Source organism: Gracilinanus agilis, chromosome 2 (assembly GCF_016433145.1).
Source record: "Gracilinanus agilis isolate LMUSP501 chromosome 2, AgileGrace, whole genome shotgun sequence".
Classification (NCBI taxonomy): Eukaryota; Metazoa; Chordata; class Mammalia; order Didelphimorphia; family Didelphidae; genus Gracilinanus; species Gracilinanus agilis.
Window position 1 is genome coordinate 41,528,121 of NC_058131.1, and position 19,288 is coordinate 41,547,408.

At 41.3% G+C, this 19,288-nt stretch overlaps 1 protein-coding gene across 1 annotated transcript in view; it reads left to right on the plus strand.

Moving 5' to 3' along the window:
- HYDIN (HYDIN axonemal central pair apparatus protein) overlaps nucleotides 1–19,288 on the plus strand; it is a 417,120-nt gene that overhangs the window by 269,470 nt on the left and 128,362 nt on the right. The window contains exons 36-41 of the mRNA XM_044659361.1: nucleotides 3,569–3,748; nucleotides 5,324–5,515; nucleotides 7,261–7,472; nucleotides 9,108–9,242; nucleotides 13,597–13,780; nucleotides 17,353–17,494. Coding sequence (XP_044515296.1) covers nucleotides 3,569–3,748; nucleotides 5,324–5,515; nucleotides 7,261–7,472; nucleotides 9,108–9,242; nucleotides 13,597–13,780; nucleotides 17,353–17,494 — 1,045 coding nt within the window. The remainder of the gene's footprint in view (nucleotides 1–3,568; nucleotides 3,749–5,323; nucleotides 5,516–7,260; nucleotides 7,473–9,107; nucleotides 9,243–13,596; nucleotides 13,781–17,352; nucleotides 17,495–19,288) is intronic.

Here is a 19,288-nt window from a genome sequence, read left to right on the forward strand (position 1 = left end):
AAAGTAGAAGTTGACACTGAAAGAACTTCCAGGGTAACCTCCCCCAAGAAAGTTTGACATTCTAGGTCTACTTGCCACCAACCCTTCTTTCCTTCTTTGGGCCCTTGGGATTGACCCACCTACATCCTTCTCCACTGTCACCTCTTCAGGTCAGAATTCCTATTTTCTCTTCTATCGTGTTAGAGTTTTAGAATCAGAGTCCCGTGTTCAGAATCCACCTCTGCCACTTACTACTGGTGGGACTTTAGAGAAGTCATTTCACAAGAGGGTTGAATTAGCTAGCCTCTGAAATCCCTAAACAGAATGGGGTGAGGGTCAAAATTATACATTCGAATCCCTTTCCACCTTCTCTCTCTTAAAATGAAAGTCTTTGTCATGTTTTCATTGGAATTCAATTGTTGTTTCAAACTGAATTTTGGTTTAGGTTTAAAATGTATTTATTTATTACAAGCATTTATTCTCTCTCACATCAACTGGTCCACCCAACTGAACAATAAACAACAGACAAAATCTTCACAACAAACACACACTTCCTGGCAAAACCAATTACCACCTTGGCCATATTCCATTCTGAATTTTCAGTCCATCCCTTCTGTCATCTTCATTCTCCTGGACTGACCTGTAGAGAACCATAAACAAACAATTTGATCTGTAATTCCTATCAGATCCAACTATAACTGATGAGTATAACCAATTTATAAATTCTTTCATTATTCAAAGTTTTCCTGTGTAAAAAATCATGTTATTTTGAAGAGAAGGGGGATATGTTGGGAGCTATTAAGAGAAATTAGAATCTCAAGTAGATATTTTTATCTGGACCCCCTCAAAAGATCAATACAGACCCAGACCGGCAGAGCCGTGTATTGGCTTTTCGCCCTATCGGGTTCAAGATGGAGTAGACTATCTAAGATAAAAATCCAAGATTCCTCTTTTGATTCCTTTCATAATTCTTACCTTCCTTTAAACCGCATTATAGTCCTATTGAAAAAAGGAATCCAGCAGGATGGGGGCTAACACTGTTCCCCTGTGACCGAGAATGCAGCTGCCTGGTACGGCCAAGGTCGAACCCTTAGCAGGGCATTTTGCCCAGAATTAAAGTAAAATAATGAGGCTCAAAAAAATTGTTTAATACCATCAAGGCTGAGAACTTCAGGGGCTTTCCGGCCTAACGAGATGTCCCAGGCTCCACTTAAAGATAATACATATAGTTGATAGTTTAGCATAGGTTTTTTTATCTACACCTGGAGGCTTCTAAGGCTTTTGTTTTGACTATAGTAAGAATACTGCTCTCTGTAACTGTGGGAAACTTTTTTGGGCTTTTGGGGGAAGGGGATCTTTAATTTCCTTTATAATAAATCGGCGACTCCATTATACCTTGGAGCATTATGAGCTAACAAGCCGTGTTTCCAATCTGTTTCGTTCTTTACATCCAACAACCACCCTAGGCCACTCAGATAAGTCTCTGGTTATAGAGCAGGATCTCTGTACTGACCGACTCGTGTGCCTTCCTACCTTCACTCTCTCTTAAAATCTAGGCCCTTTGGTGTATTTTCATTTGAACTCAATTGTTGTATTGAATTGCATTATATAGGGAAAGAACAAAGCACATCCTGTAGGCAGTAATATATATGTGAATATACAAAAGACCAAAGTAAGATTCCATTTTATTCTATTTAACTCAAGAAAAAATTTGTACACAACTGCAAAGCCCCATGCTAAACTTCACGCAAATAAAGAGATGTAAAACAACAGACTTCCTGTCCATGAGGAAATGATGGGGATATGATAGGACAAATCTAAGTATTACACAAGGAACAATGTGATGGAATAAAGTAGGGATCAAAACGATGTGCTTTACGAAAAATTGAAGAGGGGAGGTGAGGGGAAAGAGATGGGAAGAGGAAGGTAAGGTCAGGGAAGACACATCACGGAAGACCTGGAAGACTCTTGAAGGGAAAGAAGACCAGAAAGGCAGGAAAGAGACAGATTGTGGAGGATCTGAAATGTCAGTCTAGGGAGTTCATGTATTATCCTTCCTTTAGGTGATAGGGAATCACTGAAGATATTTTAATGGAACAGTGGCACAGGCCTTGTGATTTAGAAATATTATTTGGCATACATGGTAAAAATGGAGCCAAGGAAGGAGAAACTAGAAGTAGGGAGACAAGGTAGGTGTCTTGTTAGTCTAGACAGGAGGTAGTGAGAGTCTGCTATAAGGTGATGAAGAAATGAATAAAAGATTGTGGAAGGAGAACCACCCAAACTTAAAAACTAGTTGGATGGGGGAGGTGAGAAAGAAGGAACTGACTCTATTATCACTTGGATTGTGGTATTGTATTTATTAGAAATAGAGAAGAGAGGGGACAGCTGGGTAGCCCAGTGGATTGAGAGCCGGGCCTAGAGACAGGAGTTCCTAGCTTCAAATCTGGCCTCAAACACTTCCTAGCTATGTGACCCTGGGCAAGTTACTTCACTACCATTGCCTAGCCCTTACCACTCTTCTGCCTTGGAACCAATACATAGTATTAATTCTAAGGTGGAAGGTAAAGGTTTAAAAAAAAGAAATAGAGAAGAGAAATAAAAGGTAAGGCTTGGAAAGGAAGAGGATGGGTTCACTTTGGGATTTTCAAAGTGGGAGCTGAGTTTGTGAGGCCAAAGAGACATGCAGGTTAACATGTCCAAAAGGGATGGAGAGGTGAAGGATTAAAGAGAAGAAAACATGAGTAGAAGCAAGATGGTATTGATGAGAGCAGCATATAGGTTAGAGAAGAAGGAAGATGTGAGAGGAAGTAGTCTTGAGTGTCTCCTTCACCCTTTTCCCTTCTACTGCCCAGCCTAGTGCCACATACTTTGTCCAAAACTTCTCCTGGGCCAGAAGGAGAAGCATGAACCAGAGTTGGAGAGATGTTCTCTATTCCACTTCACAGGAGAGAGGAAGGAGGAGGCCAGCCCTATGCAAAGACTTGGAAAGGGAGATTTAAGTTAGGAACTGCCTTGACAGGATGTCAAAATAGAAAAACTAATCCATTCACTGTTGCTCCTTAGAATAAAAAATGACATTAAATAGGCTCTTTGAGATTGTTTGCATTTTAGGGAATGTTGAAGGCTTGAAAAAAGTGAGAAATTTGAATTAATTTTATTCCGTCTCTAAGCCATAATCCTCATTTCTTCAAAGATGCCGCATCAAGTCATCATTTCTGCATTTCCCCAGTCACCTCTGCAGAGCCCAGTCTTTTCTCCAACCACCTGTCCCTTACCCCTAAGTCGGAGATGCCATCTGAGTGAGGAATCCCTGGTATGGAAACTCTCTTAGTTAGAAAGTTGTAGTCTTAGAGAGTAGTCCTGGGGCCCAGGACAATAAGCAACTTGCTCACATCCATACTTCTTATGTGCCTTTCAATGGCATGATTGTGCAGGTAGCTCTTGACCAAAATGAGCCTAGAGATAAAAACCCAGGGCATCCTTCTATCTCATATTCTTCCATGCCTTAGTTTAGTCCCTAAAGAAGCTCCTAATGGAAAACATATAAGTGTTACATGATGTATATTTGTGAACTATTTTTTTACAGTGGGTGAAAAAACACAAAGTGCCAGTGACAGCCGTTCTGTGGAGGAAGTTGGAGAAATCGATCATAACCCAGTGACCAGATCCATAGCTCGGCACCTGGGTATTTCTACTTCTCCCGAAAGCCACGTAGCCAAGCACCAAAGAGGCATTGCCATCATAGTACATGGAGCTCCAATGTCAGGTACAAAGACCATCAACTCCATGAGAAAGGACCAAGAAAAGGGACTCCATTTAAAGCTGGTTGGTGCTGGTTGGTCAAGTAAATCTCATTGGTTCCTGCACTAGGAACTTTAGCCATAAGGATAGTGATCAGAATGCCTTGGCAGAGTGACCAGGAGGACCAGAACCTGAGCCCCCTGTGGAAGTCACCCTTGTCACAATGGCATTAGGAAGTATATTTGTGTCTTCTCTGGGATGACCCTGACAGGCTGTCTGGACTGACCAGGACATCTAAAGGTCCAGAGCTGGAAACAAAATCAAACTGGGTTCAAGAAAGAGTTTGACTTAAAAAATGAAAATATTTATTAGAGCTATGCACAGGTGGGTTATTCCTTAACTTCAGATGGACTCACAGTCCTTCTTCATTTTATATCAAAGGCAGACTGGAACAGGGGGAAGATCTCTGGATTTCCATTCAGAAGACCTGAATTCAAGGTTCTAACCCCTAAACTAGCTGTGTGAATCTTGGATAAATCACTCCAAGACTCTTTCCACTTATGCAGAATTACACTTGGCCTTTCCTCCTTACATGGTGGTTGTGGTAGGCGTTCTATTGAGATGATGTCAGCCAAATACTTTAGGACCTTAAAGAACAATATAAATTGTTACTGAAGCTAATGAAAGTCTAAAGATCTATGGAAAATGTTAGTTAAATCATAGATTGTTTTTAACCTCTCTCTAAAGAAACCAGTTGTAGAACTGTACTCCTACCCAAAGGTAAAGTCCTATCATGGCAGAAAACCAACTCCATGCCATGTCTATGTAGTCATTTTCTTCTCAAAGAACATAAGCAGTGCCTACCATCAGCTACACTGCCAGAAAACCTCTAAATAATCATCAGGTGTACTTGGGGACTCTATACTTAACCAAGCCCTTTGAGGGACTTCTCATTTGGTCCTTGCAACAACCCTCAATAGTAGGCTGAGAAGATATTAGGGTTAGCCCCACATCATCATCATCATCATCATCATCATAGCTAATATTTATATAGCACTTACTATGTGATTGGCACTGTGCTGAGCTTTGCAATAGTTACCAGATGAAGAAACTGATCCACACAGAAGTTAAACCCATTGATCAAGGTAATAACACAGATAGTTCATCAGAACGAGGCCTTGTCTCCAACTTCCTGGGCCAGTGTTCCTTGGACACCATCATCCTACCTTCTTATTCTACATGAATATTAAAAAAACACATCTAGTTTAGAGTAGAGGAGGAGGAGAAGGAGGAGAGAAAATGACTGCAGGAAGGAGAAAGGAACCTTTCTAAGAGAATCCCTTATTCTAGAAGGCCCTTCTCAGAATTGTAGAATGAGGTAGCAACAGATATGAAGGCCCTTCCTCTTGGCATGGTGGTGGGAAGAGCTCTGGATTTGGTACCAGATAACCTCAATCAAATCCAAGATCTGCTATTTACTGCTCATGATCTTGAGCAAATCACTTCCTTGCTCTCAGCCTCATTCTCTCCATCTATAAAATGAGGGACTCATGATTTCAAGTTCATCTTTCCAATTCTAAAACCTCTGTCCTTCCTCTAGGAAAGACCGCTTCTGCCAATGGCCTTGCCAAATATTATGGGGCTGCATGCCTAACAATCGATTCCATAGTGCTAGATGCTCTGTCTGATGCAAACAGTGTCCCTGGAATCCGGGCCCGAGAGCTTTGTATGAGGGCAACCATGGAGCAGAGCATTCGAGATGGGGAAGAGTCAGTAAAGGAGGCTGGTAAGTGTTTTTTTCTCCTTGAGTTCTGTTGAAGAGTCACCAGGATTCCATGGATCAAAGTCTCATTTTTTCTTCCCCATTCAACCATTGCTAAGGATAGAGACACCACATTGCTATCTCCCTAGTTGCCTGTGAAAATGCCCAGGATTCCGAGGATAATTTTGTTGAAATGCCAGGAAGGGGAACATATCAGGATAAAATATTCCAGTGCTTCTTCCTTTTGTCCCAGTCCCTTCTCAGATTTCCTTTCAGAAACCATCAGACAAAATGTCTGGACTTTCTCAAGAACCAAAGAACAAGAGAAGGTCCGAAGATGCCATCAAATAATTAGCATTACAGCAACAACCTTCCCTTCTCCTTCACCAGCATGAATGTAGGTCCTGAGGTCTACTGGGACCCTTTTTACCTATATACTTTCTTCTTAAAACCTGAAGAGAAGTTCATTCCCAAAGAGGAACAAAGTTCTGTGGCTTAGCTCATCCTACTGTCATCTCCAGATGAGTTTTACTTACAAAAGCTTTCTCTAGGATCCATGACCCAGTAAAGAGGGTTGTAATGTGGATGAGTTCTTTGGAAATCTTTGTGCTATAAACCGTAGTGCAGTGAGAGGAGAGTCTTGTTTTCAACTGCATCACGCAAAGTGTCCCAAAAGTCTTAGGATGCCTTGAAGCATTTAATAATTTCAGGGGTCTAAAAATGCTCCAAATGTACCAAAAGCAACATTTCAAAAGTTCTTTATTTAACCTTTTAAAATGTTGTCATATTTTTCATTAAAGCCCAGCGTAACCACCATCACTCCAGTCAGTTTTTTAAATTGGTAAAAAAAACCTTTCTGAAGCTGCTCAGTTACTGAAAGGATTGCATTTGTAATCCTAGCCTTAAGAACATCCAAAGAATGAAGTTTTGGTGCCCACATGACAGTTTTTATGGGACCCCACAAGAAAAAGTCCACTGGTGAAAGATCAGGTGACCAAGGTGGCTGAACAAGAGGATCATTGCTGCCAAGTCACACTGGTCCACTGCTCTGAGAAAGCACCAAGCAGAAACCATCCCATGTGTAATACAAAATGTCAGGGTGCTCTCTCTTGTTAAAATCTAAAATTTATCATTCAAAATTCACAAAACTAAATTAAGGGGCAGGTAAGGTGGCCCAGTGGATTAAAAGTCAGACCTAGGGAGAGAGGTCTTGGGTTCAAATCTGGCCTCAGACACTTCCTACCTGTGTGACCCTGGGCAAGTCACTTAACCTCATTACCTAGCCCTTACTCCTCTTCTGCCTTGGAATCAATAAACAGTATTTCTTCTAAGACAGAAAGAGTTTTATAAAATGAATTTGAATAATTAATCTTTTGAATTACTTTTAAAAAATTCATTATATTTACACTTTGGGTGTTATTAAAGCTTAACACTTTAGGGACAAGCTATAGAAAGTTCTTTGAGTTCCCTGGGCAGAGCAGGAAAGTGAGACACTTGGATTCTGGCCTAGGTTTCAACACATGGCTTCATCTTGGGCCATTCATTTACATTGCCCTAACTACTTCCCAAAAGTCATGAGTTCAGATAGGTCTTACATTGCTTCTTCTTCTCCTCTTCTTTTTCCTCTTCCTCCTCCTCCTCCTCCTCCTCCTCCTTCTTCTTCATGATTCTAGTGACCTGCGAGGCTCCTCCACTGATATTACATGATTCATTAATGTGTCTCTTGCCCTGCATTTTCCATTTCTTTGTAGGCATGAATACAGAGAGCTCTTTAGCACAGACATCTATTGGACTGTCGAGAATAAGCAACGAGAATTTGGCCAAGCACATCTCAGAAGCAACCCTGATCTCCCCTGAAACCCGAAACTTTACCTCCAAAGGCAATCGGGGAAGTGGTCAAACCAATAAGACCAAGTCAGACAGCCACGGTTCTGGGTCCCAAAAACAACATCATCAGATGCACCAGTCAGAAACATCTGGATCACAGGTAAACGTTAGGTTCCTTCCTTCCAAAGAAATCTCAGTTTTAACAATTCTTTCTCAGGCCAATCAATAATTATCACCTTCTCCATACCATAATGGTTTGAGTCTATTCTATTCTGAATAGAATCTATTAAGTTGAATTGAGTCCGTTCTACCCCATGGGTAGCAAGGTGGTACATGGGATAAGATGCAGAGTCTGGAGTCAGGATGACTCATCTTCATGAGTTCATATCCAGCCTCCAATACTTCCTATCCCTGCACTTGGGTAAGTCACTTCACTCTATTTGCCTCAGTCTCCTCATCTGTAAAATGAGCTGGAGAAGGAAATGGCAAATTACTCCTGTATCTTTGCCAAGAAAACACCAAAAAGGGTCAAAAAGAGTTGGACATGACTGACAAATTCTACCCCATGTCCATCAGAAGATAACCACCATGGCCCCTCCTTGCTGCCAAACCCTTCCTTTCCTCAAGTGGCTTGAGGGCTTAGACTATGTCTTGGTAACTAATGGGTTGCTTTCTGTGCATTTGGGGTGTGATTCCTGGGTGCTGCTGGATCATTCTGAATTCGAGGTGAAAACAACTGCCCTGTTGTCCCCTCATTAGCCCTAGAGCACAGCCCCAGTGAGGGAGAGAGAGCAACACAGAAGTACATTTCAGTAACTCCATAATATTATGAATAGAGCACCACAGATCCAGCCTGTGACCAGGAAGCTTTCTGACAGTCTAGTAGTCAGCCTGGGTTCGGAAGTCAGTCAACAAGCAACAAGTGTCAGGCACTATATAAGTTCTGAAGATACAAAGACAAATACAATGTACCCTTGAGCTCAATTCAGAAAACCAAGAGAGAACATCCCAGAGAAAAGTCGCCATTCTCAGCTGCAGTGGCACATCATTCAACCCAGGCAGAATCATTTAGGTCATTTGTTCTCCAAGAGTGCTTACGTGACGTGATAAAAGCACAACTTCTTTAAAGATAAAACTTAAGGCTTTCATTTATCTATTCATTCACTCAAAGAACATTTATTAAATGCCTACCTAATATGTTCAGAGCATTCAAGAAGAAAGAAAATGTAGAGAAGATGCAGTCCTTTCCTTTAAGGATCTTCCAGGCAAGCATTATTATATATAAAAATGATTACCAGGTAACATTCTGAATATCAGGGACTTTTGATCCAGTTTCCAAAGTTATTGTGTTACGTTCTAGGTAGAAATGGGCAGTTAGTTGTTTTGAAGGGAAATAGCCCATTTTATTTAAGAATGAACACCAAGGTATTTTCACATTCTAGTCTTTCCTTTTGAGTTGGCCACAACCATCCTATATTACCAGTTGGAATTGAAACCCTCCTTTTTGTCTAAATTAATTGTATAATGGATGCTTCTGTAGGCCAAGAAACATCATGATGTAGTCCCTACATAGAGAAATCAAAAGGGCAGTGGGTCAGAAATATTTGTTGCCTTGAGCTACTAACTCTAAGCACACCAAGGCTCATTCTTTAATCAGCATCCATTAGAAATCCTAGCTCCTTCCATGCTTTAACTGACCTAATTCTCAAGGATACCAGATAAGCAAACCTCATGGGCTCTCTGGGTAGCCTGGTAACTCAGCAATGATTGACATCACTGTTTTTCCCTTTCCTAGGTTCCTTCCAGCCCCCTCACCTACACACCTATTCAGCTCCGGATCATGGGCAGCACCAGTGAAGGAGAAATGGGACTCTTCAGTTGTGTGCTTCCTGAGGACTTACTTGTGCAAATCATAGAAGAGAGGTTACAGGTATATACAGCTCTCAACAGGGAGAAAGTCCACTCTTGGGCAGAGCAAAAACACAATTTTTCCCTGTTCCCTAGACTCCCTAGAACCAGGAAACCTGGGTTCAAATCTGGCCTCAGACATTTACTAGCTGTGTGACCCTGGGCAAGTCACTTAACCCTGTTTGCCTCAGTTTCTTCAACTGCATGATTCAGGTAATAATAGCATCTTGCTCCTAGAATTGTTGTGAGGATATCATGAGATAACATTTGTAAAGCCCTTAGCATAGTGCCTGGCACATGGTAGGTACTTAATAAATACTTGTCTTCCTCCTTTCCTTCTCTCCTTCCCTTCCTTTCTCCCCTCCTTCCCTCTCTTTCCTTCCTTCTTCCTTTTCTTTCTCTCTCTTCCTTCCTTCATCCCTCCTTCTGCCTTCCCTCTTTCCCTCTTCTCCTTTTCCTCTCCCTCTCTCTGTCCTTCCTCTATCTGTCCTTTTTTCTTCCTTCCTTTCTTTTTTCCTCCTTCTTTCCTTCCCTCCATATCTTCCTCCTTTCCTCCATTCTCTCCCTCTTTCCTTCCTTAATTCCTTCATTCTTTTTTTCTCCCAACCTCTCCTTTTCCTTTTCTCCCTCCCTTCCCCCATGCTTCCCTCTTTCCTTCCTTCCTTCCTTTCCTTCCTCCCACATTAGTCTAGCCACCATTTCCCAACCAGGATTGTGGTACAGTGGGGAATAGCAATCTTCTGTACCCCATAATCCCAAGAGGCCAGGTCTTGACTCTCTGGCATCCCCTCCAGGCCCTGAGCTTTCTAGGCTTCCCCAATAACAATAATAATTCCTATTTTTTTCAAGTTATGACATGCTTATTTAATAGGAAACAAAGATACTTAGTGTGCTCAAATTATCTTCCTGGTACATAATTAGATGGCTCTGAAACTTTCTAGGTCTGAGTTAGTTTTTGTCTAATGTGCTATCTTGTGACCTTAGCTGTGTCAATAATGGTGTTAACTCTTCTACCTCCAATTCCCTTTCTTTTCTTTTAATATAACTTTCTTTTTAAAATATCCTTCCATGGTTACATGATTCATGTTCTCTCCCTCCCCTCTTCCTTCCTCCCTCCCGGAGTTGACAAGCAATTCCACTGGGTTATACATTTAATAACTCCTATCCAGCTAGCATATAAGATTTTATAAATGGTTCTCCTCCCAATAACCCTTTTAGGAAGGCAGCACAAATAGCATTATCTACATTTTATAGAGACCCAGTGATTTGCCCAAGTTTACACATTTAGCAAATGGCAGAGTCCGGACTCAGCCCAGCCTCCCAGATTCCAGGTTCCTTTCCATCCAACCATGCTAAAGCTTAAGGGGAAGACTACAAGGGACCATTTGGCCCTTTCCTGTACTTCGGGTGTGTAGCACAACAACCTCTCTTACTAGCTGTGTGACCCTGGGCAAGTCACTTAACCCCGTCTTCCTCAGTTTCCTCATCTGTAACATGATTTGGAAAAGGAAATGACAAACCATTCCAGTGTCTAAAGTTGGATTTGAACTCAAGAAGATGAGTAGTTCCAACACTACACCACTTACTGCCTCAACATGTACCAGTAAATTACACTAAAAACTATTTCTCCACAATTAATGACATTGACTGCAGAACCGTCTCAGGCAGAAATGCTGGTTTCATTTATAGGACTTTACTTAGACACCAAAGACTTCCACAAGTCCAAAAGCCTGTGATTTCAATGGTATTATTGTTCCCTCCATCAGAGCAAGTTGAGGCTTTTTCACACCTTAGTAACAATATGAGTTTCTACTTACCAAAAAGTTCATCAAAGGTTGCCAAATTCTTTTAAAATTTTTTTGATGAAGAGAAATGTATTCTCTCTCCTCCCTACCATGCCCCTACTCTAATGGAAAAAGAAAAGGGGGAAATCCTTGAATACAAATAAGCTTAATCAAACTAATCAAATTATCCCAATTGGCTAGTCTAAAAAATTCTGTCATCCTATATCATGAGTGCATTCTTTGTCTATTAGGAGGCGCCTTCATCATGGGTCCTCTGGTCCATGATAGTCAGGGATGGTTGCTGCTTTCATTAGAATTCTTACGACTTACAAAGTTGTTTGTCTTTACAATAGTGTAGTTATTATATAAATTGTTCTCCTGATTCTGTTCATTTCATTCTTCATCAGCTGATAGAAGTCTTCAAAATTGTTGTCTTGTAATATTGGTGTCATGAATTGTTCTGGTCCTGGTAGACTTCTTGCATTGAATGTCTCCATTCCTAGTGAGGCTGGTCTTTGGCAGTAGGCATTTTGTGGCCAACTGGCCTAGCCTTCAAGCCCCTAAAGTCGATTCCAGCAAAAGAGGATTTCAATGGAGATAGACACAGGATAGAAGAGATAACAATTGGACCTGAAATTTCTTTAGCATAGGGAAATTGGTACATGAGGAACTACTCTGTCTACCAGTATGTGTCAGCACCTTCTCCTTTATCTTAGCAGAATAATGATTGGAAGGAGTGTGGAGATTTGTTATGCTCAACTATGCATATTTTTGTTGTGAGGGTTTTATTTTCCCTTTCCTAATTGAGTGAAGACAGTTGAGGAAAGTAGAGAGAGGGACTAGCAATAGGGTTGCCTCCTTCTCTCCCAACCAAAAAAAGAAGAAGAAGAAGAAAGAAAGAAAAGAAAAGAGAGTAGTGGACAGAAGAGAACAAATGTGCAGAAGGAAATCTGCAGGAAATGTGCAGAAAAATGGGGCAGTTTTGAAAATTACAGGTTGAGTATATTGTTACATACTTAAGAGGGGAAGCAATTTCTGTATATAACAGAGATTCATAGTTTCATCTACAATCTTCTTTTTTGTTCTATTTTGTATATATGGAAAAGCTAATTTTATATTGCATTGGATTCATAATTTTTAAATAATATTTATTTTTAATATAAGAATATAAATATAAAATAAAAACAGTATAAATTTTTTTTTAATTTAAGAAATGCGTAGTCTTGGAGACCTATGCTGAGGGAAGCGAGAAGTTAAGTAAATGCCCTAGATTAGTGATGGACAAATTTCAGCTTGTGGGCCAGATGCTCCCCCTGAAATGTTCTATCCTGCCTCAAGACATTCTTCCTAAGCTGACGAATACAACGAGTAGGATGCAATACAATGAAACTTCGAAAGAGTTGCCTTAGAAACAGACTGACAGATGGCCATTTCCTTTCCTTTGGCCCCCTCTTTAAAAAGTTTGCCCATCACTGCCCTAGATCCATGTTGGCAAGCCTAGGGCACGTATGCCAGAGTGTGCCAGAGTGAACTGCTCCCTTCCCCCTCTCCATGGGAGCCTGAGGACATTTCTCACATCACAGAGGCCACCCCTCTGCCTAGCAGCCCAATGGGAGCTCTTCCTCCCCTCCCCTATCTGGGGTAAGGTGGGGGGGCAGGGCTCACATTCAGAGTGAGGGTTGCAGTTTGGGCACTTGGACTCTAAAAGGTTCGCCAGCGCTGCCCTAGGTCTCCTAAGCAGTCCATAACAGCAGCAAGACTTCAGCCTCAGTCTTCCTAGTTGCAAGTTTTTGTGATCTCTCTCTTAGATACTGGTATACCACGAAGGAGGTACAACCATTCTGTCCCAAATTATCTCATGACACAAAGGGATGGAGAGGAAGGTACTTTTAGGACATCATCTCATGCTCATTTTATGGCTCTCATCCAAGAAATCTGGGACAACATATGCCTAGTACCACCAGATTCTGAGAAGCCCTCACCATTTCCCCATGTACGCAATTCACAATATGGCAAAAGAAAGTTTTACTAGAGCAAAGAGGGGAAGAAACAAAAGTCTGTAAATGGATGAAAATGTATGTATATACCCAGAGCCACTTAGAGTTCTGAGCAGGAGAACTCCTATGGCCAAAACTTCTTCCCAAATTCTGTCTTGTTTTACCATCTCACGATGCCCCGAGGCCACTCAAAGTGGGTGATGAAGGTCTCTTGGAATCCCTAATTCTCTACCAGGCTCAGCTCACATGCCACTTCCTAGATAAGGGCAAGAAATAAGCATCTGTTAAGCACCAAGCCCAGCCCTCTACCCACCACGCCAGGTAGCAGCCTTTCCTGATTCCCTCAGGTGTTAGTACTTCTCCCACCCTCCAATCTGTGACTTCATATGTACTTTCCATGTTTCTTATATTTAGTTATCTGTTGCTCTCATTAAAAGGGAACCTTGAGGGTCTCTGAAGACAGTAGTTATTTTCGTTTTTGTTCTGGGACCTCTAGAACCTAGCCTAGGTATTGGCACATAGTAGATACAGAAGAAATACCCATCAAATTGCTGAATGATAAATTTGCTTCTTCTCTCCTGGCCCCTTATTGCAGCTCAATGACTGTTACCGAGGGGTAGTGTTTGATGGAATAGAATCAGTCTTTGCCAGGAACGCAGTCTCTTCTCTCCAGTGTTTGCTCAGAGCCATCAACAACCGGGAGCACATATATTTTATCAACTTGAGTCAGGATTACGCTATCATGAAGGCTCGGGAGAAAGCCAAACAGGAACAGGAAGGTAAGATGAATAGGAATAATGAAAATGATGACAAAGGTGGGGAGGAATCATAGTTTTCAAACCAGAAAAAATCTTCTGGGCTACAAATGCTCCTCCTGAACAAGATAGTGAATTGATCTCTTTCTGTACCACCCTTCAAGGCCCTTACCTCCTTGCAAAGGAGTGATGCCCCACATAGAATAATTGGAGCTAAATCCTCGAATGAATAAGACAGTGTGGCCCCCAGGTGAGATGAGCTGGAACACTAAGGCTCAGGCTCACGTCAGGGCTGGTTCTTGGAAAGGGACCTCAGAAGTCTGGACACTGTCTACACAAGTCACTATTCCCCACTCCATCAGAAAGGACATACCCATCCTCATTCTGCCCAGCCCAGGCACAGAAAGAAAAAAAAGGAGGATGAAGGGAGGAATACCCCAGGTAGAAAACATCCTGGCATGAGTAGCTGGGTAGAGCCTGAGAAAAAGGAAATAAGAAACTCAGCTAAAACCAGTCATGTAACCAAGAGCTTAATGGCAGCTTGATGATGCTATCAAATGCTGGGCCTGGAGGCTAAAGCCTGAGTTCAGACACTTAACTACCTATTTGACCTTGGACAAGGCATTTACCCTCTCTTTACCTCAATTTTCTCAATTATAAAATGGGAAAATCATTGCACTTTTTGTTGTCATTGTTGTTCAGTTGTGTCTGGATCTTTGTGACTCTATTTGGGGTTTCTTGGCAGAGATACTGGAGTGGTTTGCCATTTCCTTCTCCAGCTCATTTTACAGATGAAGGAACTGAGGCAGAGTAAAGTGACTTGTCCAGGGCTACACAGTTGAGTTAATGTCTGAAGGCAAATTTGAACTTGGGTTTTCCTGACTTCCAGACCTGGATCTCTATCCTCTGGGCCTCTTAGTTGCCCCAATTCTTCTAGAATTATTATGAGAATCAAATGAAATCATATCTGTAAAGTACTTAGCATGGTGCATGATGCATAGTGGGTGCTATATAAATGCTAATCCATTATAATTATAGAGCAGACTAAGGACAGAAATCACAGGATCACCGAATTTGAGAATTGGAAGGGACCTTAGAGGCCATTTAGTCTAATCTAGAACCAAAAGGAATCCCCACTAAAATGGATAAGTAAGTTGTGGTAAGTGAAAGTGATGGAATATTACCAGGCTGTAAGAAACAATGAATATGAAGAATATGAAGAAACACAGAAAAACTTAGGTGAACTTAGGCAAAGTGACATAAACAGAGCTGGGGAAACCACATATACAATGACAACAAGAGAAATAAAAATAGAATTTTTTCTTAATTGAAATTAGCCATTATATAATTATGATGATCAAGCTTGGCCCTGAAAAAGAGAAATGGGGATATAACCAGACAAGTGGAGTTAAGTGACTTGCCAGGGTCACACAGCTAGTAAATATCTGAAGTCAGTTTTGAATCCATGTCCTCCTAACTCCAAGCCTGGCTCTCCATCCACCGAGCTACCTAGCTGCCCCAGCTCTTTTAATAAAGAATAGAAAAGGAGAAAAACCCTAGTTTAACAAAACTGACTAACATGTCAATTGAGGCCAATATGCATACTGTTCTGCAGCCTCATTCCCCCACCTTTGCAGAAAGGCCATAACATAAAAATTGGGAAGAAAGGAAGACTAATATTCATATACTATAATTTGTCTAGCCATTCCCCAACTGATGGCCAGCTATTCCTTTACTAAGACAAAAAGAGATGCTGTGAATATTTTTTAATATATGGAACTTTCCCTTCTCTAATGTCTTTGGGTTACATACCTAATAATATTTCTAGGTTAAAGGGTATTTGTACACAGTGGTGACTTTTTTTTGGATATACTTCTAACTTGATTTCCAGAATAGTTTCACTATCACATACCTCCACCAGCAGTAAATTCGTGTGTCAGTCCTCCCTCAACCTGCCATCTTTGCCAGTTAAATGCTTTCGTCTGAATTTCCTTAGTAACGATTTGTAACATATTTCATATGGTTTTGATAGTCTGCATTTCTTCTTTTGAGAACTTCCTGTTCATAGTCTTTGATCATTTATCTAATGGAGAATGGCTCTTATTCACATATAATAATAAAAGCCAACACTCATATAGCACTTTATCAATATTAACTTGCTTGATCCTCACAACAGCCCTGGGAAAGAGATGCTATTGTTCTCTCCATTTTACAAGTGAGTAACCTGAGGCACACAGAAATTAGGTGATTTACCCAGGTTCAGCCAGCTAGTAGGTATCTGAAACATTATTCAAATTACAATCCCCTGGCTCTGAATCCAGTGCCCTCTCCCTTGTGCCTCTTGCTGTCTAATTGTATTTAAATCAACTTTCATATGTATTTGGCATCAGACCTTTATCAGGGAAATTTGCTGCAAAGATTTTCCCCAGTTCATTGTTTCCCTTCTGATTATAAGTATATCTTATGAAAAAACTTTTGAATTTGATGTAATCAAAATTGTGCATTTTACTTCCCATGAGCCCCTCTGTCCCTTGATTGGTCAGGATCTCTTCCTCTGCTCATTGTTGCAAGAGGTATTTTCTTCTTTGCTCCTCTGATTTGCTAATAATATGACCTTTTCTTTCTGGGTTGGGTATCCATTTGAAGCTTATTGCGATATATGGTGTTGCAGTATTGGTCTCAATCTAATTTCTGCCAGACTGTCATTTAACTTCTTTGGACTTCAATTTCCTCATCTCTAAAATGAGGGAGGTTGACTAAATAACTACCCTCTTAGATCTAATTTCTATGATTTAAAAAGTACAAAGGTCCATGATAATTCAGAGAGAGAGAGAGAGAGAGAGAGAGAGAGAGAGAAATAGAAATAGAAATAGAAATAGAAATAGAAATAGAAATAGAAATAGAAATAGAGAGAGAGAGAGAGAGAGAGAGAGAGAGAGAGCTCCTTTTCCTCCAAGTGAGAGTCAGAATCCCTGATAAGTCTCCATGGAAGTGGTATCATTTGAACCAAGCCTTGAAAGAGGGGTAGGTTTTCTGTAGGCAGAGATGATATCACTGGCAAAAATGTAGAGGCTTAGGAACACTGTGGGAATTATTTTCCCAGAAAAAAAGGAGACACACTTTGGTATAGTAGAAAAACCCCTATGTTTGGAATTGGGGGGCCTGGGTTCAGATTCTGACTTTCTAAGACTTTGAGTTCTTTAATGCTAAGATCTTACTGAACGTTATCCATTCTTTAAGCCCAAGCCTAAATAACTAAAGACTCCTTGAAATACTGAAAGAAATTTCCAGTGTTCAGCCAACAGACCCAGCTCTATTGCTTGATTTTGGCTGAATCTGTTTCTCAGCAGCAATTTCCAAAGTGTGGGGAGAAGGGGCTGGAAGGCAGGCAAGGGAGAAGAAGGAAGGAAAGGCAGAGCCTGAATCTAGAATTCAGGCAACTTGGACAAAGATTCAAGCTCTTAATCACTATGCCAGCTACCTGTCAATGTAACAGGACCCTTCTCCAAGCTTCAAGTCAAAAGACTCCAAGAGTGCACCCAAGCCATTGGCCAGCCTCTCCCTAAAGTTCATTGATTTTCTCTCTCCTTCAACAGAACAAGACCGTCTGGAAACTATTGCAAAAGAGAAGGCTCGCCTTCAAAAGATGGATGAGGAGGAATATGATGCCCTAACAGAGGAAGAAAAAACCATGTTTGACAGAGAAGTTCTGGAGGCCATGCGGGAGCGAAAAAGAAGGTCTGTAACACTGAGATATCTAATCCAGGACAAGCACAGCCCTGAAGGGGATGGGGGGGAGAGGAGGGGGGCATTAAGTACACCTCTCTCCCCCTAGAGGAAAGCTAGGGTAAATACAACAAAGCCTCTGCCTCTGCACTGACACACCTACTGCTGCCTCCCAGTTCAGTTGACATTCTAGGGATCCCTCTCACCCCCTGCTCCATCTCTCTCCTTTTTTCTCTTTCCTACCTCCTTTTCTTCTCAAGTTTCTTCTGCCAACTTGACACTATATCTTCCCTGCCACCAGAAGAAAGAATGAGGACAAGGACAAAAGGACCTGTAGCTTACAAGCAGAGCCAAGGAGAAAAACAGAGGAAACAGGAAACGGAAAGCCAGATCTATGACATTAATGCAAATATGGTGAAGGGGAACCCCACCTCCAAAAAACACAAGGTTGCTGCAGGAGTCTATGTCATGAATGAAAGAATAAAAGAAAAAAACATTCCTTAACCATTTACATGCCAAGCATTGTATTAGGTCTTAATACGTCTTTCAATGAGTGGCTAGCTTTGTGTCCCCCTGCACCCCACTATCCCTCATCCCTGGGCCACTTGCAGTAAGACAGAATAATAGCTCATGCTAGCATACATAGAGATCTTTAAAAGTTGGCAAAACACTTTAGAAATATTATCTCATGATTGATCCTCACACAACTCTGGGAGGTAGGTGCTATCATTGTCCCCATTTTGCAGCTAAGAAAACTGAGACAGAAAGCAGCTGAGTGGCTTACCCTGCGATGGTCACACGAAACATGTCTGAAGCAGGATTCAAACTCAGATTTTCCTGACTCTTGATCCTGCCCTCTTTCCACTACACCAGTAAGATGATAAATGCTACTAAATGTTCAAACGCTGAGAATAACAGAGTAGTTCCTTTCTTGGATTTTGTAGTCTGTGTACTTGGGAGTATTGGGGGGGATTTCTTGTGACTTTAGACTTATGCCATGCTCAGTATGGCTGATATATGGAGATAGTTTTTCCTCCCCTCTTCTTCCCCCTTTCCTTTTACAATTTAAAGCACTTTTGATTAGATTTTCAAGATAGAAGCCAAAATATATTCTTGCCTGACTTCATTAGGTATACTCCATCCTTGGCATGGAGTCTGTCATTCCTTTACTTTAAGCTGTGGTTCAGAAACCCAAATTCCATTCTCAGACATTGCCATCTTAACCATCTGTTCTCTGTTTGCTTCCCAGTTCTGCTTTCTTTTATGCATTCTTTGCCTTCAGTGGGCATTGGTGATTCAAATACCACTTGGTCTCTGTGGTCTTCAGTTTCTCATCCCAGAGTCCTTAAATTATCAACGATGTTTTCTATGCTTCTTCTGGGAATGCCATTTGGCTTCACATAAATCATATAAGTGAGCGGTATTTAAATATTGAAATGGAGCAGCTAGATGGCTCAATGGATGGAGTGCCAGATCTGGATACAGGAAGTCCTGGGTTCAACTCTGGCCCCGGACACTTCCTAGCTACATCACCCTGGACAAGTCACTTAACCCCTATTGCCTAGCCCTTACCTCTCTTTGGCCTTGGAACTGATACCTAGTATCAATTCTAAAACAGAAGGAAAAGGTTTAAAAAAAAGTATTTGGATGTTCTCTGCTATCCCTTGAATCTAGCCCACCCCCAAAGGCAACAGTTTCACAAATAGTTGCCTCAGTTTACTCCTCAGAAAGACTTTCTGACCACATCTATTCTTTTCTTCTTCCTCTAACCTTTATTGGATAATTTCTCATCATTCCTGGGATTTC